General features: G+C 42.8%; 2 protein-coding genes across 2 annotated transcripts; both read left to right on the top strand.

The window, feature by feature from the left end:
• Positions 1-200: 200 nt before the first annotated feature.
• LOC307242072 (high affinity choline transporter 1-like) lies at positions 201-8,724 on the top strand (the record flags this gene model as incomplete). The annotated part of the gene is made up of 8 exons (XM_080016407.1): positions 201-384; positions 3,746-3,862; positions 4,279-4,429; positions 5,162-5,267; positions 6,136-6,279; positions 6,610-6,763; positions 7,341-7,558; positions 8,167-8,724. 8 exons carry the CDS (start codon positions 201-203, stop codon positions 8,722-8,724), a joined length of 1,632 nt encoding a protein of 543 aa, XP_079872533.1.
• Positions 8,725-11,686: 2,962 nt separating this feature from the next.
• Positions 11,687-21,432, top strand: LOC307242073 (high affinity choline transporter 1-like; the record flags this gene model as incomplete). Its single annotated transcript, XM_080016408.1, has 7 exons — positions 11,687-11,870; positions 14,275-14,391; positions 15,467-15,615; positions 16,577-16,720; positions 19,120-19,359; positions 20,079-20,500; positions 21,309-21,432. The coding sequence occupies 7 exons, from the start codon at positions 11,687-11,689 to the stop codon at positions 21,430-21,432; spliced, it is 1,380 nt and encodes a 459-aa protein (XP_079872534.1).
• Positions 21,433-27,562: the final 6,130 nt, after the last annotated feature.

Raw genomic sequence — 27,562 nt, forward strand, 5'->3', positions numbered from 1 at the left:
TCATATTTAAAGCTGTTCGTCTACACTGCAGCATGCCGATAAACCTACAGTCTAAACCTCAGATCCTCAAGGCCAACACATTTTAAAAAGGCATCTTAATCTGAGATCCACCTCCTTCTACAAATAATTAAAGGCGTCTGAGAAAGCTTCTGCATTTTCTTACCTCTTCAGTCAGACACAGTGACTTCAGCTGGTCCATCATGGCTCTGAACGTCCCAGGAGTGATAGCCATGGTCTTCTTCTACCTGCTGGTCCTGGGAACCGGCATCTGGGCTTCCTTCAAATCCAAAAAAGAGAAGAAGAAGAGATCGGCCGACCAAATGGAGATGACCCTGCTGGGCAACCGTAGCATCAACCAGCTGGTGGGAATCTTCACAATGACAGGTCAGTTTTCTGATCAACACGCCTTAATGTTGCTCTTTTCGTACCTACTCAAGGTTCTGTTCATCCTTCTGAATTCCCCATTTCCTAAATATAATATCTTCACCCATCCATGTTTTTAACCTGATGTTGGCAGTGAGTGTGAGTCATGTGCAGAAGAAGTAGTGGAAATCCTTACCGATGTAAGAGTTTGGCTGCTGAAGAATTGACTTGACGTAGAAGTAGTGATGGTGTGTAGCTTTGTGAAGAAGTGATGTATGGTCCAGTTCATCTGGATCCTTCTTTGGGTTTTGACTTAAGCTGTTCTTTATCTGCCATGTTCTGATAACGCTGGAAATTGGTTCATTCTGAAGTTGAGTTTTTTGTTTCCTTCTCCTTGTGGGTGGAAGTCAACTGTCTTGATTCTGATGTTCTCGGACACCTCTTTAGAGGAGCCATGGTTGTTAACTCCAGACAGAACAGCCACCCCAGTCCAATAGTTTAGAATAAATAAATTGTTCAACCCTGAAATTACAGTCACCTGACGCTGCAAGTTATACGTAAATCACCTAGGTCTGAGTGTTAGTTGTCATATTTTTTGAAAGGTAACAATGAACAATTCAGAAGGATTTCCAAACTTTTTCACAGGGAATTTTTATTACGTAGTAACTGTAAAAGAGTCCACTAGAGAGTGATCTTGCTTCACGTTCTGATAAAAAGTGTGATGTTTATCTGCGTACAGTTTAGAGGTCAGGTCAGCTTCACCTAGGCCTTCACACACTGCAGGCCTTAGTGCTCAATTCAGATTTATTGCTCAGATCCAAATGTTTTTGTTTGGCTGTTGACATTATTTTTTAAATGTGGCCAATATCAGATTCCGGTGTGAACGGGTCACGTCCTGAGCTGACCCTCACCTGCATGTGCAGAAGTATATTTTTTTGTTTTGTTCAATAAGGAAATTTAGAAAAATAAAACATTTGAAACAATGAAACTATAAATGATTTGAAGAGAATACATAATAAAACATACTCTTCCCACACAGTTCATTTAGTACTCAAATAAAATCTGGATATATTTCAATTTCTTTCTTGAGAAATTCTGGATCTCACTGAATCTTAATACAGGTACTCCTCACTTAACGACCGGGTTCCGTTCAGAGGACCAGGTCGTTAAACAAATTGGTCGATGAGCGAGGACCCGTGTTATTTCACGGGTCTTTGGGGCACGGGGCGTGGCCATTGCGAACCGTAGTGTAGTGAATACTGACAGACAGGGGGAACGAGACTGAGACTGAGAATGATGATGGGCGATGAGATGCTTGACGCTGAGACGCCGCTCACGCCAGGGTATTGTACGCAGTGCACAATACAGACTGGTTGGAGAGCTGGTCGTGAGTCCGAACCGTCATTAAACAGCCAGGTCGTTAAGTGAGGAGTACCTGTATCACAGAATAAAAATTATGACATCTGTGGTTTAATGCCAATATTAACTACTTTATCGCTTTTACCTGAAACTTTTACATGTTTTTTTCGATATCTTTTGAGTTTAATAGGACTTAAAGAACCGTTTTAGTCAACATTTGTACAAAGAATTATTCAAAGTTTCAAAAAGTTGCTTTTGGAAAACCACCGACTGCTGTGCATTCCGTAACCTATAGATGCTGGGACAGTAATCTAAATTATTATAATAATGTCAAAATATGATTTACAGATCACTGGAAAGTCTGGGCGTGGTACATGCATTTCATTTTTTAAATGTTATATTTTACCTGTTCTGTCAGTGTGCTAGGCATACAACAAAGAGTATTTGTATTTGGAGTTCTCAACCTGCAATGTAACCCTTTATTAATTGTAAAGAGTAGGATGGATGTAGGATGACAACAGCACAGTTTTTGATTATGGAGAACCACCACTAACACCCCTCTTTGGAGAACTATTCATCATGTTTGGGTCTACAAACATCTGATCACTACTCCAAGAGGGGGAGAATCACCACGGGTGAGACAAATAAACATAGAAACAAACAACATTTACACAAAAACATTGGATGACAACATGTATTGAAAAACAGTGAATTAGGTCCAGGAAAACTGGAACTACAACTGGTCACATGGCCACTTCCTGTCATAGTTATGGCAGCAAATGAGGGAGGAGGGTGCTGGGGTACACTCGAAGCAGGTGTAGTGGTTTGTGCGTGTGTGTGTGTGATTGGACCGCCTGTGTGTGTGTGTGTGTGTGTGTGTGTGTGTGTGTGTGTGTGTGTGTATGTGTGTGTGTGTGTGTGTGTGTGTGTGTGTGTGTGTGTAAGATGTACACCAGTGAGTGTACATGACTTATCCCCATTGGTACTGATGTAGATGGGCGGCATTATGTTGCGGCGCCTCCAAGCAGCCGAAAGGGGCCCCGAAGCCCCTCGAACTCTGCAGCCTTGTAGACATCCTACGTCTTCAGGAAAGCCCCGAGCACCCTGCCCTGCGGCCACAGAAGACCCTCGGGCCCCTAGAGAAGCCAGAGGGCCGTGGAGCAACCCCCACGCCCAACCCTGAGGAGCATTACCTAGTCTCAGGGAGCACGAGGAGACCCCGCACCCCAGGGCGAACACATACAGCCAACCCCCAGGTGCAGGCCTGGGGGTTATAAATGCATTTCAGTTGTACCTGCTCTCTGCGGACGATCATTCAGACGCGTAAACTTTCACGCTAACTGCGTGTGGACACTATTTGCAATGAGGCTCATTTTCATCGTAAGGGGCCAATTTTGCACCAAATCTATGAATTATACCTCATTTAAATACAATTCTCCAAGTCCAGATGCTGCTGCAGAATAGTTCCGAAAAAACAATGTCTTACCTACACTAACTAATTTCTTGAAACTAACTGGGATCATGTGTTTATACATAACAGTTAAACCATGTCCTGTGTCTACTTTGGCAATTCGACTCTCGCTTTTTCTATTATTACGTTTAGTGGCCACAAAAGCAGAGTAATTGCTTTGTGAATTCACCCCTCAGTGTCCAATGTTAGTCCTTGTGGCTTTAAGTTTAATTTAAGCGTGTTTGTGTATGTGTTATTTGACTGTGTTATTCTCATACTGTCATTCACCACACCATCAACTCCCCCATTTATATTGCCAAACTAATTTCATGGTAGTTTGTGAGTGTATTGACAAACATTATGTTCGCAATGACCTACATTGCAAGACCTCTGCTACAAAGGCTAAGAAGCGTCGTGGAGGGGGAGCAGGCACAGTGTTGGTTGTTGTTGTGCTGTTTCTATGGCCTGCTTCATCAGTTGCTATTCGTCACTCACTGTCCAATGTTGCTGCTTGTGTCTTTAAGTTTAATTTAAGCATGTGTGTTTGTATATGTTTTGTTTTCTGTCTTGTAGCTACGTGTGTCGGAGGGGGCTTCATTAATGGACTAGCAGAGGCAGCCTATACCCCCTCACTGGGACTGGCACAGGTCGCCGTCCTCTCGGCAGGAAGCGTTTCCTGTTTTATTATCTGTAAGTGTAAGGACTCAACACGATAACACACAATAACTCAAATTCCTTAAAATGTTGTAAAGAAAGTCATCTTTTGAAGAGTTACTGTGGTGTGGGGATGGTGTGGTTTAAGCAGCCACACCTGTCTTGGGTCGAGGTAATTTGGCCCAGGATCAGAGGTGGCTGCGCCTGTTGCTCGTCAGTGCATTCAACAAGCAACAGGTAAATCACCCATCCCCACACACTGGGAGAGCCTCTGTCATGACATGTGTGCATCGGCTCTCGACTTGTTAGACCATGCCACTCTCAACAATAAACTGGTGTGTTTTCAAAATGTCTGCTGGTGTCTGCTTTGCAAGACGAGTGATCTTTAATCACAAATATTCAATGTTCATGGAATGTCTCACAAACAAAATGTCTGTCTTTGTTTCACTGAGGTGGACTTTTCTTTGCCAAGCCAATGAGAGACCGAAGATATGTGACCATGTTGGACCCTTTCCAGATCAAATATGGAAAAGTAATTACAGGACTAATGGCAGTATTATCACTTGTAACTGACCTGGTGTGGATACCATGTACCCTTATTGGGTTAGGTAAGCACTAAAATTACCATTCAAGGTGTTTGTGACTTGGACGTTTGTCTGAAAAGTCAAACGTCTTTATGTCTGTCTCAATAAACTGCTCTGACCTTTCACCTCAACATGCTGTAACGTTTACAGAGAATGGTGCAAAAAACAAAAATGTTGTGTGAACAGTAGTTCACAGTACAGTAGTCGCAACACTGCTTTTAATGACAGGTCAGAGGAGAACATCCAGATTGGTACAAGTTGAACAGGAAGGCGACAGGATCTCACCAGAAGAACTAGGCATTTAAACATTGGTGAAGAGCATCTGAAACACAAAACATTGAGGAGGATGAAGAAGAACCACTCCAGGTTCCATTCCTGAAGCTCAGAACAGATCCATCTATGTTATGGATGTCAGCTGTGGGAAAGGGGAGCCAGCAGTGGAAGCAAACTTGACCAGTGATGTTTGATAAGACAAAGTCCAGATGCTGCTGCATGATAGTTCCCAAAAAACAATGTCTCACCTGCACTTACTAACTTCTTGAAAATAACTGGGATCATGTGTTTATACATAACAGTTAAACCATGTCCTCCGTGTGTGTATGTGTGTGTGTGTGTGTGTGTGTGTGTGTGTGTGTGTGTGTGTGTGTGTGTGTGTGTGTGTGTGTGTGTGTGTGTGTGTGTGTGTGTGTGTTTGTGTGTGGGGGTCAGGCTCCAGCATGAGTGTGATTCTGGATGTATCTTACACTGTGAGCATCTGGATCTCTGCTGCAGTGGCCGTCACCTACACCCTGCTGGGAGGGCTGTACTCTGTGGCCTACACAGATGTCATACAGCTCATTCTCATCTTCGTCAGTCTGGTGAGTCTCATCAGAGGAGCTGGAAATACGTACATTTGGGCAACCTAACAAGACCTAAAGTTTCATTTAAATAAGGCTTTATAGATACAAATCACAAACATATTAAAAACATATATAGCCTATATATCAGTGACTCCGCGTGCATTTGTGAAACTTGCCAGTGATGCAGCAGATCAGTCAAAGGTGTGATTAAACAGTGTTCTGGTGCACATCAAGAATAAGTTTCTGTGAAACTGAAAGTAGCCAAGCTGGTGAGCAATGACATATCACTGCCTTATTAACATAATTGGCACTTGGGCTATCGTAAAAATGCTAATCTAGAATGACATTTGTCTTCACGTTGCAACGAAAAATTATATCACAAGGAGCAAAATTGTTGAACTGAAAACAATAATTCTCATTTTGAAAGCAAAATATTGGTTGAACAGTTTACCCAAAGTTGGATCACCTTGTGAAAAAAATTGTGTTGTTGCATGGTGAGGTATTTGCGTTTGAGTGAAAAATAAAACAATGTTCTGCAGGCAGACATTAAACAGAGATGCAGTGTTTCCATTTGTCAACAGCTTTTGGAGTAACACTATTCTAACCCACTCAAATTTCCAAAACAATTTTCTTTACATCGAGGACAACTCAGGTGCTTCTAAAGTAGTTTACTTCTTTAGAAACATAGGCAACAACTTTCTCACCCATGGTGCAGCGTTTACCTGAGAGCACAGCTTGCTCGCTGTTAGACCACATGGAGGAAACATTCTTCTGGTCTGTGAATATGCTTTCACAGCTTTAGGGAAAGTGATTTATCCTTCAGATTATTAAAATTTAATTACAGACACTTCAGTTAAGCAGTTATATATTGTTTGTCTCCATGCAGTGGTTGTGCGTTCCCTTTGTTGTCATGAACCCTGCTTCCTCTGACATCACCAATATGACGTTGTCCAACACCTCCCACACCTCCTGGCTCAGTACACTGGACACCAGCACAGCCTTGATGAAGATGGATACTTTCTTAGCTATGGTGAGAAGGAAAAAGCTTCTGTCAAGATATTTTAAATGTGTGAATTGAATTAATCTAAAGTAACAGTGAGAGCAGCAGGTTGAAAATGTATTGTTTGCTTTATATTGTTAGTTAACATTTATTATTTTTCCTGCTGAAATGACAAATGCCAATATGTGCAGACGGTGTACAGTCTGCTGTTTTTTACGACTGGAATTCTGTTGCTGTAATTTACAACTGATCTGTTTTGGTATCAGAACATTTTTATGAGCTTGACTGGGAGTACTTGAGCACGGAATGGAATGTGATACCCAATGGTGGAGAGTGAAAAACTTCTATCTTCTTTTGAAGGCTCTGGGAACCTTCTGCTCCCAATCTTTGCACCAAAGGACCTTGTCTGCCTCGTCCTCAAAGACAGCCCAGATCAACTGTTACGCTGCTGCAGTCAATATAATAATATTTGCAATTCCACCAACTATATTTGGAGTCATGGCTGCATCTGCAGGTATCAACTTTTACACACTACAGAATGCTATAGAATTAGATATAGATGCTTTGAATGTTTTTTTTAACTATTTGTGTTACTATGTTAATTTTTAACTATTTACGTCTAAAATTGAGTTTGTGAAATGTTTACTTTTTTCGTTGATTTTTACATTTCCACACTGAAATGATCATTCGTATAGAAAGTTCCTTCTGGAATCTGTGATGGAAACTAAGGATTTATCAGACACCCCCTTGATTCTTCTTCTTCCTTTCTATTCCTTGAGAGATTCCCCAGTAAACTCAACTGACACATCAATAATACTTCCACTCACATAGTGGTGGAAGTATTCAGACCTTTTACCGGATTAAAAGTACAAAGACACTGAAACAAAATGACTCTTGTAAAATGGGAATGGTTGATTTACCTGTTGCTCGTTGATTGCTCTGACTGGGGGCGTACATCCACTCTGATCCCGGACCCAATTACTGAGACCCAAGAAAGGTGTGGCTGTTTAAACCACACCACAAGGGCAAACACTGCTGGGCTATTTGCCAAGAAAATATCTGTCTCAAGATTTCTTCTATTTGTACCTCAGATTGGAACCAGACCTCCTACGGTTCTCTGTCTCCTTTTGAAAGTGGACAGGCAGCTATGATCCTGCCCCTCACCCTGAACTACCTCACCCCCTCCTACATCGCCATCATCGGCATCGGAGCTGTGGCTGCCGCTGTGATGTCATCGGCTGACTCAATCTTACTGTCTGCAGCCTCCATCTTCACCTCAAACATCTACAAGAACATCCTGAGGAACCAGGTGAGGGAACATGTTGTTGTTATCCAAGACTATAACCTGCACTGAGAAATATTTTGAACCTTTTCTTTCTCTTATGTAGTACAATTATTTTTTTCTCCTTATATTCTACTACCCTTTTTGTTATGTGAGCTGCTATAACACTATGCTATTAACACTTCGCCCATCTATCTATCTATCTACCTATCTATCTATCCATCTATCTATCTATCTATCTATCTATCTATCTATCTATCTATCTATCTAAAAACCAACTGGAAAAACAAGAAAATATATCCATCCACAAGACGTGTCCAGAGTGTCACTGGAAGCTCTTTCTGTCCAGTGAAATTTAAATTTACTTCAACAAGAAATCAGGAAGTGATGTCATAAGTGCATCAGGAATTCAAGCTCTGTAAGAAAATGATGGTGCAGAACCATTGGTGGCCACAGTGGCTCTTCTGTCAAGTCATAGCTGAGGTTTTACAATGTCTTGCCGGATCTGCTGTGTGGTAGTAACACCTGGTGCCACAGCATGGGGTCACCACAGCAGAGGATTAAGAGGAAGGGACCAGAAGACTATTACAAGAGTCTATTACTTCATCATGTCTTGGTTTTTCCTCTCATTTCAGGCATCCCAGAGGGAGCTGCAGTGGGTGATCCGTGCTGGGGTGGTCGTGGTTGGTGTCGTTGGAACATCTCTGACCACTTTCCAAAATAGCATCTTGGAGTTCTGGCTCATTGGTGTAACTGTTTTATATGTCTTCATTTTTCCTCAACTGGTTTGCGTTATTTTCTTTGACCAATCCAATGGATATGGGGCTATTATGGGACTTGCGGTGAGTTTGTTGTTGAAAGCCTTGTGCGGAGAACCGATGCTAGGAGTGCCGGCTACCATCCACCTCCCAGGAGACAGACTGGAGGATGGTGTTCACATCCAAAACTTTCCAGTAAATACTGTGTGTGTGCTGTCTTCCATAGCCTCCATCTTTCTATTCTCCTTCCTGGCTGCACTGCTCTTCAGCAAAGGCCTCGTCCCTGAGAGATGGGACGTGTTCAAAGCCAAACTCCAAGACTCGCCTCCAGTAGCAGGTGGTGTTATGGGCGACAATGGGAAATTGGATGAAAAGGATCCACAACAAGAGGCTTTAGAGCCAATGATGGACTCCAATGAAGATGAAGATTCCTGAGGATGATGGACAGCCACTGTTGATATCGAAGGTTTCTGGATTCTCTTTGCCAGAAGGGTTTGGTTGTAAGAGGATTAAATATGCTCTCTAAACACTCCATCTCTCATCTAATCTCTAACTCTATGAGCCCTTATTATTTCAGCAACAATTTCTGTGTTTTTGGCGATTTTAATTATTTTACTTTTTTGTTTAATTGTCTGCAGACACGCACAAATAATAAATTAGAAATTCACATATCTACACACCATCACTACTTCTACTTGTCAAGTCAATTCTTCGACAGCCCAATCCCTACTTAATTAAGGATTTCCAATACTACTTCCTCTGCACATTACTCAAACTCACTCCCAACAAGTTCAAAAGCATGGACGGATGATGTATTTATGTCATGCCGTTTTATATTTTGATATTAAAAAAGGTTACATTCATCCTGGGTCTTCTCATATAGTGTCTTTTGTTGGATCTCTTGTTGAACATCTCATCTGTAACTGGAGGGGAAACATCTAACCTGTAACCTCAGCAGTGTTAACGTGTGCTGCCGTGTGGAATTCAGACGCGTGAACAGAAGCATGAGAAAGTATGAATAGAGAAACATAAAGGTGTGGTTGATCAGAAAGCTGACCTGTCATGGTGAAGATTACCACCAGCTGGCTGATCCTGCGGTTGCCCAGCAGGGTCATCTCCATTTGGTCGGCCAATCTCTTCTTCTCTTTTTCGGATTTGAAGACAGCCCAGACGCCGGTTCCCAGGACCAGCAGGTAGAAGACGACTATTGCTCTCACTCCTGGGACTTTCAGAGCCATGATGGACCAGCTGATGGCTGACTGTCCATCTGGATCCTTCTTTGGGTTTTGACTTAAGCTGTTCTTTATCTGCCGTGATCTGATAACGTGAGTTTTTTGTTTTCTTCTCCTTTTGGTTGGAAGTGAACTGTCTTGATTCTGATGTTCTCGGACACCTCTTTAGAGGAGCCATGGTTGTTAACTCCAGACAGAACAGCCACCACAGTCCCATAGTTTAGAATAAATAAATTGTTCAACCCTGGAATTACAGTCACCTGACGCTGCAACCTATAAGTAAATCACCTAGGTCTGAGTGTTAGTTGTCATATTTTTTGAAAGGTAACAATGAACAATTCAGAAGGATTTCCAAACTTTTTTACAGGGAATTTTTATTACGTAGTAACTGTAAAAAAAGTCCACTAGAGAGTGATCTTGCTTTACGTTCTGAAGAAAAGTGTGATGTTTATATTCATACAGTTTAGAGGTCAGGTCAGCTTCACTTAGGCCTTCACACACTGCAGGCCTTAGTGCTCAATTCAGATTTATTGCTCAGATCCAATGTTTTTGTTTGGCTGTTCACATTATTCTTTAAATGTGGCCAATATCAGATTACGGTGTGAACGTGTCACGTCCTGAACTGAGCCTCACCTGCATGTGCAGAAGTAGTTTTTTTTGTTTTGTTCAATAAGGAAGTTTAGAAAAATTAAACATTTGAAGAGAGTAAATCTATAATAAAAATTACTCTTCCCACACAGTTCATTTAGTACTTAAATAAAATATGGATATATTTAAATTTTTTTCTTCAGGAATTATAGATCTCACTGAATCTTAATACAGGTACCCTCCCTGTCCTTACCTGTCCCATTAGCCCAACTCCGTTCACCTGCGCACACAGCTGTTCCAGATCTGCAATCTAAGCACTATATATGCCTCTCTCACCAGTCACCCATTGCCAGATTGTCTTTGATGCTTGCACCAGACTCTCCAGCATTCCCCTAACTGACTCCCCGCTACCAACTCGCTCCCCCCCGGCCTGTCTTCCGTCCGCCCTACAAATAAAAGACATAACCAAATATCCCTGCCTGTCTTTGTGCTGCAATTGGGTCCTAACCACACCCGTTACAGCCAGGAAAACGCTATTGCGGCCGCAAGGCCAAAAAGGAAGCACCTTTTACTCTCGGCCACAAGGATATAAAAACTGTGACATTGTCAGAAATCCACATGTTGGTCCATGGTCCTTCAGCCTGGATCTGTGCTTTGACTTGTTGATTTGTATGACTGAGAAGGTTTGCCGCAGATGAAGGTGGATCCAAACTGACCAATCGGTCCTCTTTCAAAGAGAGGTAAAACTCAGGCAGAGTGGAAGACTAAATTTTGTTCTCTGAACGTAGTCACAGAAACGTAGATACTTTTTTATATTTGCAATTGTTTTTAAAACTGATTGAGATTTCATTTTCATATTTTCTTACATGAACTGAAATGAATGAAAAACAAACGTCTTCCACCTTGGATTGGAACAGTGCATTGTGTAACAGAGGGTGCGATCTCCACTCTGCTGCTGTGCCCATTCCTGTGTCTCCCAACAAATCAATTAAAAACAGTGCGTTTTTATTTGACATGAATTTTTTTTCCTTCATTTCCGAATTGAACGAAAAACAAAAATGTTCTGTGTGTCCCGTGCCCTGTCATTCACTTCTTCCGTTGCTTTGGGACTTAATTTGGTAAAAACTGGATTGATTTTGTATGAATACTCTTTACCTGTAAATAATAAACCCTGCATTTCTGTAAGAGAGAGACTTTCTCAATCTCTCTCTCAGTCGCTGCAGAGCCGTCAATACCGGCCTCTCCCTCCACAATGAACTCACAGAGCAGAGACTCTGAGTCTCTGCTCTGTGTCTCTCTGGTGATGGAGGCTCTGAGGACTGGATGAAACTGTTTCACAGGAAAGCTGTCAAACTGGAAAAACCTACCTTTATTGATCCTCGAAATTACCATCATATATAATTACCACCGTGACCCTCAAGGCTAACAAATTTTAAAAAGGCACCGCAAGCTTAGATCTACATCCTTTCTACAAAATAACTAAATGCGACTGAGAAAGCTTCTGCATTTTCTTACCTCTTCAGTCAGACACTGTGACTTCAGCTGGAGTCAGTCAGTCATCCATCAGCTGGTCCATCATGGCTCTTAATGTCCCAGGAGTGATAGCCATGGTCTTCTTCTACCTGCTGGTCCTGGGAACCGGCATCTGGGCTTCCTTCAAATCCAAAAAAGAGAAGAAGAAGAGATCGGCCGACCCAATGGAGATGACCCTGCTGGGCAACCGTAGGATCAGCCAGCTGGTGGGAATCTTCACCACGACAGGTCAGTTTTCTGATCAACACGCCTTAATGTTGATCTTTTCTTACTTCCTTGTGGTTCTGTTCATCCTTCTGAATTCCCCATTTCCGAAATATAATATCTTCATCCATCCGTGATTTTAATTTGAGCCACCACAGTCAGATCGTTTAGAATAAAACAATTGTTCAGCCTGGAATCACCTGAAGCTGCAATCTCATCCGTAAATCACCTCGGTCTGAGTGTTAGTTTTCATATTTTTTGAAAGGTAACAATGAACAATTCAGAAGGATTTCCAAACTTTTTCACAGGGAATTTTTATTACGTAGTAACTGTAAAAAAGTCCACTAGAGAGTGATCTTACTTCACGTTCTGAAGAAAAGTGTGATGTTTATCTGCATACAGTTTAGAGGTCAGGTCAGCTTCAGTAAGGCCTTCAGACACTGCAGGCCTGAGTGCTCAATTCAGATTTATTGCTCAGATCCAATGTTTTTGTTTGGCTGTTCACATTATTTTTTAAATGTGGCCGATATTAGATTCCGGTGTGAATGGGTCACGTCCTGAGCTGAGCCTCACCTGCCTGTGCAGAAGTAGGTTTTTTTGTTTTGTTCAATAAGGAAATTTAGAAAAATAAAATATTTGAAGAGAATGAGTAAATCTATAATAAGACTTACTCTTCCACACACAGTTAATTTAGTACTTAAATAAAATATGGATTTTTAAATTTTATTTCATCACAAATTCTAGATCTCACTGAATCTTAATACAGGTACTCCTTACTAAACGACCGGGTTCCGCCCGGAACGAGACTGAGACTGAGAATGGTGATGGGCGATGAGATGCCTGACGCTGAGACGCCGCTCACGCCAGGGTATTGTACGCATTGCACAATACAGACTGGTTGGAGAGCTGGTCCTGAGTCCGAACCGTCATTAAACTGGCAGGTCGTTAAGTGAGGAGTACCTGTATTACAAAATAAAAATTATGACATCTTTGGTTTAATGCCAATATTAACTACTTTATCGCTTTTACCTGTAACTTTTACATGTTTTTTTTCGACATTTTTTGAGTTTAATAGGAATTAAAGAACCGTTTTAATCAACATTTGTACAAAGAATTATTCAAAGTTTCAAAAAGTTGCTTTTGGAAAACCACAGACTGCTGTACATTCCGTAACCTATAGATGCTGTGACAGTAATAAAAATTATTATAATAATGTCAAAATATGATTTACAGATCACTGGAATGTCTGGGCATGGTACCTCTTATAAATGCATTTCATTTTTTTAATTTTATTTTTTACCTGTTCTGTCAGTGTGCTAGGCATACAACAAAGAGTATTTGTATTTGTATGCCATCGCATCTAGGACAGAGTTAGTCTGCAAGTGGAGTTCTCAACCTGCAATGTAACCCTTTATTAATTCTTAAATCATCAACATCTGCTGCAATAACTCTGTCCTGTGGACGACCTGTAGGATGACAAGAGCACAGTTTTGGTTATGGAGAGCCGCCACCAACCCCCCTCTTTGGAGAACTATTCATCATGTTTGGGTTTATAAACATCTGATCACAACTTCAAGAGGGGGAGAATCACCACGGGTGAAACAAATAAACATAGAAACAAACAACATTTACACAAAAACATGAACAATGGATGACATGTATTGAAAAACAGTGAATTAAGTCCAGGAAAACTGGAACTACAACTGGTCACGTGGCCACTTCCTGTCGTAGTTATGGCAGTAAATGAGGGAGGAAAGGAGAGGAATGCAACCAGGAGGGTGCTGGGGTGCACTCGAAGCGGGTGTGGTGGTGTGTGCGTGTGTTGTGTGATTGGACCGCCTGTATGTGTGTGTGTGTGTGTGTGTGTGTGTTTCCACCGGCGAGTGTACATGACTTATCCCCATTGGTACTGATGTAGACGGGCCGTATTTTGTTGTGGTGCCTCCAAGCAGCGGAAACGGCCCCGAAGCCTCCCGAACTCTGCAGCCTTGTAGACATCCTACGTCTTCAGGAAAGCCCTGAGCACCCTGCCCTGCGGCCACAGAAGACCCCCGGGCCCCTAGAGAAGCCAGAGGGCCGCGGGGTATATACAAAAACACGTGGTGCTTGTTTTTATATGTGTTATTTGACTGTGTTATTCTTATACTGTCATTCACCACACCATCAACTACCCCATTTATATTACCAAACTAATTTCATGGAAGTTTGTGAAACTATTGACATTCTGTTGGCAATGACTTACATTACAAGACCTCTGCTAAAAAAGCTAAGAAGCCTCGTGGAGGAGGAGCAGGCACAGTGTTGGTTGTTGTGATGTTTCAATGGCTTGCTTCATCAGTTGCTCACTCACTGTCCAAAGGTACTGCTTGTGGCTTTAAGTTTAATTTAAGCATGTGTGTTTGTATATGTTTTGTTTACTGTCTTATAGCTACGTGGATCGGAGGGGGCTTCATTAATGGACTAGCAGAGGCAGCCTACACACCCTCGCTGGGACTGGCACAGGTCGCCATCATCTCGGCAGGAAATGTTTCCTGCTATATTATCTGTAAGTGTAAGGACTGAACTCGATAACACAAATTTGTTAAAATGTTCTAAAGCAAGTCATCTTTTGAAGAGTTACTGTGGTGTGGGGATGGTGTGGTTCAACCAGCCACACCTGTCTTGGGTCTAGGTAATTGGGCCCAGGATCAGAGGTTGCTGTGCCTGTTGCTCGTCAGTGCATTCAACTTGTTAGACCTTGCCACTCTCAACAATAAACTGATGTTTTCAAAATATCTGCTGCTGTCTGCTTTGCAAGACGAGTGATCTATAATCACAAATATTCAATGTTAATGGCATTTCTCACAAACAAAATGTCTGTCTTTGTTTCATTGAGGTGGACTTTTCTTTGCCAAGCGAATGAGAGACCGAAGATATGTGACCATGTTGGACCCTTTCCAGATCAAATATGGAAAAGTAATTACAGGACTAATGGCAGTATTATCACTTGTAACTGACCTGGTGTGGATACCATGTACCCTTATTGGGTTAGGTAAGCACTAGAATTACCATTCAAGGTGTTTGTGACTTGAACGTTTGTCTGAAAGGTCAAATGTCTTTATGTCTGTCTCAATAAACTGCTCTGACCTTTCACCTCAATAATCTGTAACGTTTACAGAGAACGGTGCAAAAAACAAAAATGTTGTGCGAACAGTAGTTCACAGTACAGTAGTGGCAACACTGCTTTTAACGACAGGTCAGAGGAGAACATCCAGATTGGTACAAGTTGAACAGGAAGGCGACAGGATCTCACCAGAAGAACTGGGCATTTAAACATTGGTGAAGAGCATCTGAAACACAACACATTGAAGAGGATGAAGAAGAACCACTCCAGGTTCCATTCCTGAAGCTCAGAACAGATCTATCCATCTCATGGATGTCAGCTGTGGGAAGGGGGAGCCAGCAGAGGAAGCAAACTTGACCGCTGTTACAAGTGATGCTTGATAAGACAAAGTCCGTATACTGCTGCACAATAGTTCCCAAAAAACAATATCTTACCTGCACTTGCTAACTTCTTGAAATTAACTGGGATCATGTGTTTATACAAAACAGTTAAACCGTGTCGTGTGTGTGTGTGTCAGGCTCCAGCATGAGTGTGATTCTGGATGTACCCTACACTGTGAGCATCTGGATCTCTGCTGCAGTGGCCGTCACCTACACCCTGCTGGGAGGGCTGTACTCTGTGGCCTACACAGATGTCATACAGCTCATTCTCATCTTCGTCAGTCTGGTGAGTCTCATCAGAGGAGCTGGAAATACGTATACTTGTGCAACCTTACAAGACCTTAGTTTCATTTTAAATAAGGCTTTAAAGATACAAATCACAAACATTAAAAACATACATAGCCTATATATCAATGACTCCCCGTGCATTTGTGAAGCTTGCCAATGATTCAGCAGATCGGTCAAAAGTGTGATTTAACAGTGTTCTGGTGCACATCAAGAAAAACTGGCCAAGCTGGTGAGCAATGACATATCACTGCCTTGGCACTTGTCTATCTTAAAAATGCTAATCTAGAATGACATTTGTCTTCACGTTGCAACGAAACATTATATCACCAGGAGAAAAATTGTTGAACTGAAAACAATAATGGTCATTTTGAAAGCAAAATATTGGTTGAACAGTTTACCCAAAGTTGGATCACCTTGTGAAAAAAATTGTGTTGTTGCATGGTGAGGTATTTGCATTTGAGTGAAATAAAAACAATGATCTGCAGGCGGACATTAAACAGAGATGCAGTGTTTCCATTTGTCAACAGCTTTTGGAGTAACACTATTCTAACCCACTCATATTTCCAAAACAATTTTCTTTACATCGAGGACAACTCAGGTGCTTCTAAAGTAGTTCACTTCTTTAGAAACATAGGCAACAACTTTCTCACACAAAGTGCAGCGTTTACCTGAGAACACAGCTTGCTTGCTGTTAGACCACATGGAGGAAACATTATTCGGGTCTATGAATATGCTTTCCATTGCACTTGAAAAAGTGCAATGGAACCCCCGCATCAGTTTTTGTGTGCATTTCTTGTCAGTGTATCAAGTACAGAGACACTCAGAATCTGCAGATGTAATGTTTCTATAGACAAAGTAAGCTTTCACAGCCTTAGGGAAAGTGATTTATCCTTCAGATTATTAAAATTTAATTACAGACACTTCAGTTAAGCAGTTATATATTGTTTGTCTCCATGCAGTGGTTGTGCGTTCCCTTTGTTGTCATGAACCCTGCTTCCTCTGACATCACCAATATGACGTTGTCCAACACCTCCCACACCTCCTGGCTCGGTACACTGGACACCAGCACAGCCTGGATGAAGATGGATACTTTCTTAGCTATGGTGAGAAGGAAAAAGCTTCTGTCAAGATATTTTAAATATGTTAATTTAATTAATCTAAAGTTACAGTTAGAGCAGCAGGTTGAAAATGTATTGCTTGCTTTATATTGTAAGTTCATTTTTTTTTTTCCTGCTGATATGACAAATTACAATTCCTTTTGGCTCAATCCAGCACGTTGTATACAAATGTGTGTGTATAAAATTGTGCCAGTGTGCACAATACTTTTGTCCAATAAGGACACTGTTCACACCTGTTCAGCTCCTAACTCATCACAATGCCTCTATCGAACAGAATCTAAGTCACCATGTGCTTTAGGAGTCATTACATATGGTGTTCCTCCAGGCTCCATGTTAGGCCCACCACCATCTTCTCTTGAAATCCTCTATTTTGGCCATATTGTTTATTCAATTTTTTTATTACTATGCTGATGAACCTGTATACTAGGATGTTTAATTACCAATGCGAATGTGTGCAGACGGGGTACAGTCTCCTGCTTTTTACTACTGGAATTCTGTTGCTGTAATTTACAACTGATCTGTGTTGGTATCAGAACATTTTTATGAGCTTGACTGGAAGTACTTGAGCACGGAATGGAATGTGATACCCAATGTCTGTATATGTGGATCTCCAATATCAAGACAAAAAATATTGTGTCTGGTCATATGTGCACTTTCATTACCTCGCTTCTGTCAGCAACGTGCAATGAGGTCTCCGTCTGGATAGGCAGTGGAAAAGACTTTGAGGCACAGCAACTTAATGACTATGGGAGTCTCTACCCACAGGTACGGGTGGAGGGGGGAGATGGAGTCTTTCTTGCACTTGATTGCCGACATGGCGAGTTTTTATGACAGGCGGGAACAGAAGGGCTCGCTGGCCAAAAGGATAAATAATAAACAATTATAATTATAATCAGTCTGGGCGCAGGAGGAGTGATGCTCCAGGCTGTCTCCTGGTAGCTGATGAGCCTGTGTGCCGATCCCCTCTGCAAGACAAACAAACATTTAGAAAACTCTCTGCCCACGGACTGGACCAGTCAGCTCTGCCCGGGAGCCGATTAGGTTGATTCAAGGCAGCTGTGCGGCCGCGGAAAGAAGCCACGCTGTCGTCTGCAGCTGCGGCTTAACCATGCCCCTTGGTCCACCACAATGATGTATCGCATGAAGCCCAATGGAAATGATTGATAACTAGACTGCTATGCATCACAAGAGAAGAGAGAACAACACAGGCTAAAGGCTACCACATTATCCAATGTATGCCTGCAGCTATTTTTCATATTATAATTTATCTATTATTTATCTATTATTTTATTTTTAACCTATGTAACACAACAATATTTTTTCTTGTGCATATTATCACATTTCTATATCTTACAAATCAGTTGTATATCTTTGGCGAATTGTATATGTTTTATATCATATTTCATTCCATTATTACTTTTTATTCTCCCTTTTTTCCCAGACTGAAAAGCTTTTTATTTTTTAATGCTTATAGGCTATACAGAAGTGCACCAAACCTCGCCAGAAGAAATTTGTCCAATATGTAAATACACCTGGTGAAAATATATATACTCTCCAGTCATAATGTCCATTTACACAAAAAAGCACCTTAGTCCCAAATGTTATTTTTATTATTACCATGTTGGCACTCTGTGTATTTTTAAGACTTGGATTGAGTGGTGAAGAGTGAAAAACTTCTAAAGCTCTTTTGAAGGCTATGGGAACCTTCTGCTGCCAATCTTTGCACCAAAGGACCTTGTCTGCCTCGTCCTCAAAAACAGCCCAGATCAACTGTTACGCTGCTGCAGTCAATATAATAATATTTGCAATTCCACCAACTATATTTGGAGTCATGGCTGCATCTGCAGGTATCAACTTTTACACACCATAGAATGCTATAGAATTAGATGTAAATGCTTTGATGTTATTTTGTATTTTAATGTAAGCCATTTTAATATTTTTATAGGTTTTTTTGATTTAAGTTCTTAAAATGAGTTAGTGAAATGTTTTCTTATTTTGTCGCTTTTAACTTTTCCACACTGAAATGATCATTCATATAGAAAGTCCATTATGGAAACTGTGATGGAAACTAAGGATTTATCTAACACCCCCTTGACTCTTCTGCTTCCTTTCTAGTCCTTGAGAGATTCCCCATTAAACTCAGCTGACACTTCAACAATACTTTCACTCACATACTGATGGAAGTATTCAGACCTTTTACCGGATTAAAAGTACAAAGGCTCTGAAACAAAATTACTCTCATAAAATGGGGATGGTTGATTTACGTGTTGCTCGTTGATTGCTCTGACTCACAACAGGTTTACAGCCACCCTGATCCCAGGCCAAATTACTTAGTCCCAAGGGCAAACACTGTTTGACTATTTGCCATCTTTATCCGTCTCAAGACTTCTTCTATCTGTGCCTCAGATTGGAACCAGACCTCCTATGGTTCTCTATCTCCTTTTGAAAGTGGACAGGCAGCTATGATTCTGCCCCTCACCCTGAACTACCTCACCCCCTCCTACATCTCCATCATCGGTATCGGAGCTGTGGCTGCCGCTGTGATGTCATCAGCTGACTCAATCTTACTGTCTGCAGCCTCCATATTCACCTCAAACATCTACAAAAACATCCTGAGGAACCGGGTGAGGAAAAATGTAGTTGTTCTCCAAGACTATAACCTGCACTGAGAAATAGGGGGGTGGTAGCTCAGGAGGTAGAGCTGGTGGTCTAGTAATCTAAAGGTTGCTGGTTTGATCCCAGGCTCATGCTGTAGTGTCCTTGAGCAATACACTTAACCCCTAATTGCTCCTGATGGCTGCGTCCGTCGGTGTTTGAATAATTGTAAGTTGCTTTGGATAAAAGTGAAAAAAACTGCTTAATGTAAAAATATTTTGAACTTTTTTCTTCAAATATGTCGTACATTTATTATTTTTCTCCTTTTTATTCTATTATCCTATTTGTTTGGTGAGCTGCTATAACACTATGCTACTAACACTTCGCCAATCGATCTATCTATCTATCTATCTATCTAAAAAGTGGATAAACAAGAAATTCCATCCATACAAAAATATCAATCAATATCCAGAGTGTCACTGGAAGCTCTTTTTGTCAAGTAAGCGAAAATTTACCTCAACAAGAAATCAGGAAGTGATGTGATAAATGCATCAGGAATTCAAGCTCTGTAAGAAAATGAAGGTGCAGAACCATTGGTGGCCACAATGTCCTGTCGGATCTGCTGTGTGGTAGTAACACCTGGTGCCACAGCATGGGGTCACCACAGCAGAGGATTAAGAGGAAGGGACAAGAAGACTATTACAAGAGTCTATTACTTCATCATGTCTTGGTTTTCCTCTCATTTCAGGCATCCCAGAGGGAGCTGCAGTGGGTGATCCGTGCTGGGGTGGTCGTGGTTGGTGTCGTTGGTACATCACTGACCACTTTCAAGAATAGCATCTTGGAGTTCTGGCTCATTGGTGTAACTGTTTTATATGTCTTCTTGTTTCCTCAACTGGTTTGCGTTATTTTCTTTGACCAAACTAATGGATATGGGGCACTTATGGGATTTGTGGTGAGTTTGTTGTTGAAAGCCTTGTGCGGAGAACCGATGCTTGGAGTGCCGGCTACCATCCACCTCCCAGGAGACAGACTGGAGGATGGTGTTCACATCCAAAACTTTCCTGTAAATACTGTGTGTGTGCTGTCTTCCATAGCCTCCATCTTTCTATTCTCCTTCCTGGCTGCACTGCTCTTCAGCAAGGGCCACGTCCCTGAGAGATGGGACATGTTACATTTACATTTTAGTCATTTAGCAGACGCTTTTATCCAAAGCGACTTACAATTGTTCAAACACCGACGGACGCAGCCATCAGGAGCAATTAGGGGTTAAGTGTCTTGCTCAAGGACACTACAGCATGCTAGCAGGAGGAGCCTGGGATCGAACCAGCAACCTTTAGATCACTAGACCACCAGCTCTACCGCCTGACCTACCATCCCCAGAGTTCAGAGCCAAAGTCCAAGACCCGCCACCAGTAGAAGGTTGCGCTATGGAAGAAAATAGGAAATTGTATGAAAACGATCCCCAACATGAGCCTTCAGAGCCAATGATGGACAGCCGCTGTTAATAGACAATTGACTTAATGTAATGTTAAGAGCCCTGAGGATGATGGACAGCCACTGTTGATATAGAAGGTTTCTGGATTCTCATTGCCGGAAGGGTCCTCTAGCCGTGTTCCTTATTCAAGTAGCTATTTCTGTATATTTGGCGATTTTATCTGTTTTACTTTTTTGTTTACTCATCTGTAGACACGCATAAATAACAAACCACTACTTCCCGTAACTACACACCATCACTCCTACTTGTCAAGTCAATTCTTCAGCAGCCAAACTGTTAGTTAGGTAAGGATTTCCAGTACTATTTCTTCCTCTGTACATTCCTGAAACTCACTGCCAACATCAAGTTCAAAAACATGAACGGATGAAGATATTATTTTTATGCAATGCCATTTTGTATTTTGATATTAAAAATGGGTTGCATTCATCCTGGGTCTTCTTATGTTGTGTTTTTTGTTGGATTTCTTGTTGAACATCTCAGTAACTTGAGCGGAAACATGTTCAGCAAGAGAGACCTCAGTAGTAGTAGAACCTGTAACCTCAGCAGTGTTAACGTGTGCTGCCGTGTGGAATTCAGAAGGATTAACAGAGTCATGAGAAAGTAAGAGTAGAGCAACATAAAGGTGTGGTTGATCAGAAAGCTGACCTGTCATAGTGAAGATTCCCACCAGCTGGCTGATCCTACTGTTGCCCAGCAGGGTCATCTCCTTTTGGTCAGCCGATCTCTTCTTCTTCTCTTTTTTTGGATTGGAAGGAAGCCCAGACGCCGGTTACCAGGACCAGCAGGTAGAAGAAGACCATCGCTATCGCTTTTGGGATGTTCAGAGCCATGATGGACTAGCTGATGGATGACTGACTGACTGACTCCAGCGAAACTCACAGTGTCTCAAGCAAAAAGGGATAGAGACTCATGAGATGGAGGTGGAGAAGAGTAAAGGGGGATAGAGGGTAATGGGTAGGAAAGAGAGTGAGGAAGTTTCCCCGTTTCGCACCGTGTTTCTCGTTTCGTTCAATAAGGAAACTGAGCGGCCCAGAAATCAACTACCACGATGCCCACTTGTGCTTATATAAAAAAGAGCCTGACAAAAAGGGCCCCATGGACATCCTGGGGCAAAGAGGCAGGTGCTCGGGCATCCTCCGTCACACCCTCTGCATGTGCCTGTGTAGCACTGAGCAACAGAAAAATGTAAACAGACTACAGTGCGCAGAAGTTCAGCAAACACATCTTTCTTATCTACAAAAGCTGCAAAAGTGCAGTTGTTTTTTCTTCTTTTAGAGAAAATATACCGATAACAGATTCAACAGACCGTTCCACATCAGCAAAGTTACTCAACAGCACTCCTCTGTATAGTCCTCGTATCAAACCCGCCACATATTAGATAAACAGTTGTGATTGGCCCGACTTTCCAGGTCGGCTGGAAATCTGGTTGAACAGGAGGGGGCCAGACATATTCTGCAGAAAAAATGATACATGAGCCGCCAATTGGTCTGGTTCCCAGGCTATGGAGGTTCATTGCGCAGAAAAAATGGCTGGAGAATCTGATAATTCCCAGTGATATAAATGTGTTAATTTAGATCATGTAGTGATAATAATGTAATGATGATAATATCTAATGTATGTGACCCACCACAACAAAACCTGCTATCTCGCACAATTTTAACATCCCCAGGAGCTGCCAAATAAGTTGAAAAAAGCTTACTAGTAAGAAAATTAGATCTTTCCAGATTCCTTTGTGTTTTTATTATTTCTCAGTGTATTTTCAAACCGAGTTTGATTTATACATAGTATAAAAATGTTAAACCGCGGAGTTAAATATTACCATTAGATTACATAGGGAAACACAGTTCACTTACAGCGACGGTGAACATTGCTGAACAACGCCGATCGATGGTTTCCTTTAAAGCGACCATCCAGGTGAAGATCAATTCCTCCATATTCCATGTGATGTGAAGTCACAATGGGAACACCGGGTGGGGCGTCTATTCGGCTGCGCTGGGGCGGGCCTCCGCCTTGCGCGGGCGTTGGTGTGCATGGGATTCCTGCCGGCTCGCCTGCGGGGCGGGGGGTCTGGTTGGGGCGTCGGTCTGTCGCCGTGGGGCCGGGATCCGGGCCTGCAGTCCTTGCCTGGGGCCCGTGGCCCAGGTTCTGTGCCTGCGGCTGCATCTTGTACCTGCACCTGGAGGTTGGTTGTATGTGTGTGCCCCTGGGGTGCGCAGGGCAGGGTGCTCGGCGCTTTCCTGCAACCTTTAAAGTATACTTCTTTTACACACACACAGAGACATCATTGTGGAGGGGGCGTGTACCAACGTATACCAACGAAGAAGTCATGCTGACTTCACTTCCGTAAACAAGACGAGGATGCGGTTTTACTAGTCTGTGAAAACTTTCGTCTTCGTGTTAAGATAAGATAAGATAAGATAAGATAAGATAAGATAAGATAAACCTTTATTAGTCCCACAACCGGGAAATTTACATTGTTCCAGCAACAATAAGGGGACAGCAGAAAATAGAGAGCATATCAATGTACACACTATAAACAATATACGTCTACTGGATGTACTGTTGATTATACAGTCTGCCAGCTGCAGGAAGGAAGGACCTGCCTTAGCGCTCCTTCCCACACTTTGGGTGAAGCAGCCTATCGCTGAAGGAGCTCTCCAGTGCCATCAGAGTCTTATGCATGGGGTGGGATTCGTTCTCCATCATGGATGACAGCTTAGCCATCATCCCCCTTTCTCCCACCACCTGCACTGGGTCAAGGGGGCACCCCAGGACAGAGCTGGCCTTCTTGAGCAGTTTGTCAAGTCTCTTCCTGTCAGCTGTGGTGACGCTGTTCCCCAGCAGACCACTCCATAAAAAATGGCTGATGCCACCACGGTGTTAAAGAAGGTCATCAGGAGAGCCCCCCTGCAATCCAAAGTCTTCTACATTACAAGTCTTCTAAGATAGAGTCTGCTCTGACCCTTCTTATAATGTGCATGTATGTGATTAGTCCAGTCCAGTTTATTGTTCAGGTGAACACCCAGGTACTTGTAAGATCCCACTATGTCAATATCCATTCCCTGGATGTTCACTGGTGTCGGGGGGCATTGTCTGCACCTGCGGAAATCCACCACCAGCTCTTTGGTTTTCAGCGCGTTGATGTGGAGGTGGTTCCGCTGACGCCAGTCCACAAAGTCCATGGTGAGTTCTCTTTACTCTCTGTCGTCCTCATCTTTGATGAGGCCAACGATTGCAGAGTCGTCAGAGAACTTCTGCAGGTGACAGCTGGTTGAGTTGTACATGAAGTCTGCAGTGTAGAGGGTGAAGAGGAAAGGTGCCAAGACCGTTCCTCGAGGGGCCCCCGTGCTGCAGATGAATATGTCAGATTCGCAGTTTTGAGAACTCACGTACTATAGCCGGTCTGTGAGATAGTCCAGGATCCAGGAAGACAGGTGATGGTCCACTCCTGTGTGCGGCAGCTTGACCCTCAGGAGCACAGGCTGAATGGTGTTGAAAACACTTGAGAAATCAAAGAACATGATCCTCACAGTGCTCCCAGGCTTTTCCAGGTGAGAGAGAGCTCGATGTAGCAGGAAGATGAGGGCATCGTCCACCCCGATGCCAGGCTGGTAGGCAAACTGGAGTGGGTCCATTGATGATCTCACCAGGGGGCGGAGATGCACAAGGACCAGCCTCTCCAGGGTCTTTTTGCTGAGATCATTGGGGTGCGGGATTTTCAGCACCGGTACCACGCAGGATGTCTTCCACAGCTGTGGCTGTGAACAGGCGCTTCACTATCCCACAGAGCTGGTCTGCACACGTCTTCAGGATCCTGGCACTGATGCCGTCCGGACCTGCAGCCTTTCTCTCCTTCATCTTCCTAAGCTCTTCCCTCACCTGGATGGTAGTGAAGGACAGATTGGAGCAGGGGGGCTGAGTGGAGGGTGTGAATGGGGGGAGGTTGTCTCTGGTAGGAGAAGCAGTGGGGGGTGGCTGTGAGCTGAGTATTGAAGGAAGGCGGGTGGGGCAGAACACCTGAGGTGCAGACGACGGAGATAGCAGCAGAGGTGAATAGGCTGGAGGAGGGGTAGGTGACTGATCAAATCTATTGAAAAACAAATTGAGATCATTCACCCACCTCTGATCCCCCACAGCCTGGGGGTCTGGTTCGTTGTGGCCGAGATGGTTTTGAGGCCCCTCCAGACTCCTCTGGTGTTCTTTTGCTGCAACTGGTCCTCCATCTTTCTTCTGTAATTGTCCTTTCCCTCTCTGATCTTCCTCCTCAGCTGTTTCTGTATCACCTTCAGTCCTTGTCTCCTGATTTAAAGGCCATTTTCTTTGCCTTCGTAATCCAGGGTTTGCTGTTGGGAAAACACCGTACAGTCCTGGTGGGTACAGTGTTTTCCACACAGAAGTTAATGTAATCCGTGATACAGTGAGTCAGTGAGACCGTCGATGTCCTCCCCATGAGGAGCACAGAGTTCTTCCCACTCTGTAGAGTCAAAGCAGTGCTGCAGAGCCTCTTCAGTCTCTTTAGACCACCTTTTCACTGTGCGGGTCACAGCTGGTTTCCTGAGCACGAGAGGTTTGTACACAGTCAGGAGATGAACCAGGTTGTGATCTGATCTTCCCAGTGGGTTTTATTCCTCCTTGGTGTTGGCATATAACAAGTCCAGTGTTTTGTTGTCCCTGGTGTGGCATGTCACATACTGGGAGAAAGTGAGTGGAGGACGGAGAGGCATGGTTGAAATCCCCAGAGATGAGAAGGAGGGCATGTGGGTGCTGTGTCTGCAGCCTGCTCACAGCTGACTACAGGACATCAGCGGCTGCTTCGGCTTTAGCAGAGGGGGAGAGATACGCAGCGATCACAACGACGTGCGAAAATTTTGTCGGGAGATAGTTCGGCCTCATGCTAACAGCTAACAGCTCGATGTCCTTACAATAATGTTCTTCCTTGATAGTGATGTGCCAGGAGTTACACCATCTATCATTCACAAACACAGCCAGCCCGCCTCCTTTCCTCTTACCGCTCTCCACTGTCCTGTCCTCACACAGCAGATGAAATCCGTCCAGGAAAACAGCCGCATCCAGAGTTAGAATGGTTAGCCATGTCTCGGTAAACATCATGATGCTGCACTCACGATATTCCCTCTGGTGCCGGTCAGCGCCGTTAACTCGTCCATCTTGTTGTGTTGTTGTCAATTATGAGAAGCGGATGGCAGAAGATCTGAATCATATCATGGACCTTAATCTGACCAGTGCGATAGATCCAAGTCAGTGTACGCACTGCATAATGGACTTCATTTTTCACGATGACAGTCAGTTCTCCAACAGCGACGCAGAGAAGGACAGCATGTGAAACTGATACTGGCGTTATCTTGGACTTGGAGAGATTTTCAAACAAGGTATTTCAACCTGAGGCCCAAAACAGGCTCTCAGAGTGGAGCTGGGGTCGGGTGGGGTTAGCCCACATAATAACTCCAAGAAATTTGAAGATATTTGGCATACGCACATTTAAATATTAAATGACACACTAAGGATGATATACAGAGACTCACATTTGTGATAGAATCTACATTTTGTTGTGTTGTCCGGACTTTCAAACTCCTAGATTATTCCACTTTTATAAAACATGTATATTCTTACTGTTAAATAAAAGCCATTTTGAAAACAAAAGATGTTGTGTGTCGATGATGCCGTTCAACATTCCCTGAAAACACAAGAGCAATGCAGAGATGGCCCCATTCAGCAGGGTGTCAAGTCCCCATTCAGCATGGTGTCAAGTCCCCATTCAGCAGGGTGTCAAGTGGCCATGCAGCTGTGTTGGTTCTCCAACCATTTGCATTCTGGTAGTTGGTTGAATAAAGCCAAGTGTGGTTGAAAACTTTAAAGGTGATTATTTCACAATCACAGTTTGCCACATCCTTGTCATTAACAAGTCATAGCTTTAAATAAATTTGCTTGATTTGCTCACTGTCAAATGATGTGAAAACAAGTCAAAAGCCACCAAATGTAGCTAAAGTCTGCAGTGGGTGACATATATATATATATATATATATATATATATATATATATATATATATATATATATATATACTGTATATACAGAAAATTATGCCCCCTGACCAAATTATACATGCCAGTGGGGGCATTGACAGTTATTTTAGCAATTTTGAAACTGTCAATTTTACTTGAAACTCTATCCCACATGAAATCAACCATGCGCAGCCTTGATATCCCCACCACATTTCTCAAAGAGGTGATTTAGCAGCTTACAGGGGGGAAAATTCCTTTGTGCATCCTTTAACACTGTAGATCACAGCATTTTAATTTACTGTCTTAACACATGGGTTGGCATCAAGGACACTGCACACGGCTGGTTTTATTCCTTCCTTTCAGAAAGAACCTTCACGGTCTCCATAGGTAGCAACTCATCCTCTACAGCTGACATTACCTGTGGTGTACCACAAGGTTCTATTTTAGGTCCAATTTTATTTTTCATCTATGTGCTGCCTCTTGGCCAAATTATCCAAAGACACAAAGTCTCTTTTCATTGCTCTCTCTCTCTTAAAGTCTGCACCTCTGTAACTTTCGGTTTCGATATTGTACAACTTTGTACGTTTTCACACATTGTGTGTGCCGACCTTCCAGTGGGGTTTTTTTTAATCGGGGGGGGGGGGGGGGTGTGTGTGCTATAATGTTAAGACAGAACCGCATCTCACTGGTCATACCTTGGTATCAGACCAGAGTGC

This window comes from Zeus faber (genome assembly GCF_960531495.2).
Source record: "Zeus faber genome assembly, chromosome: 16".
Lineage (NCBI taxonomy): Eukaryota > Metazoa > Chordata > Actinopteri > Zeiformes > Zeidae > Zeus > Zeus faber.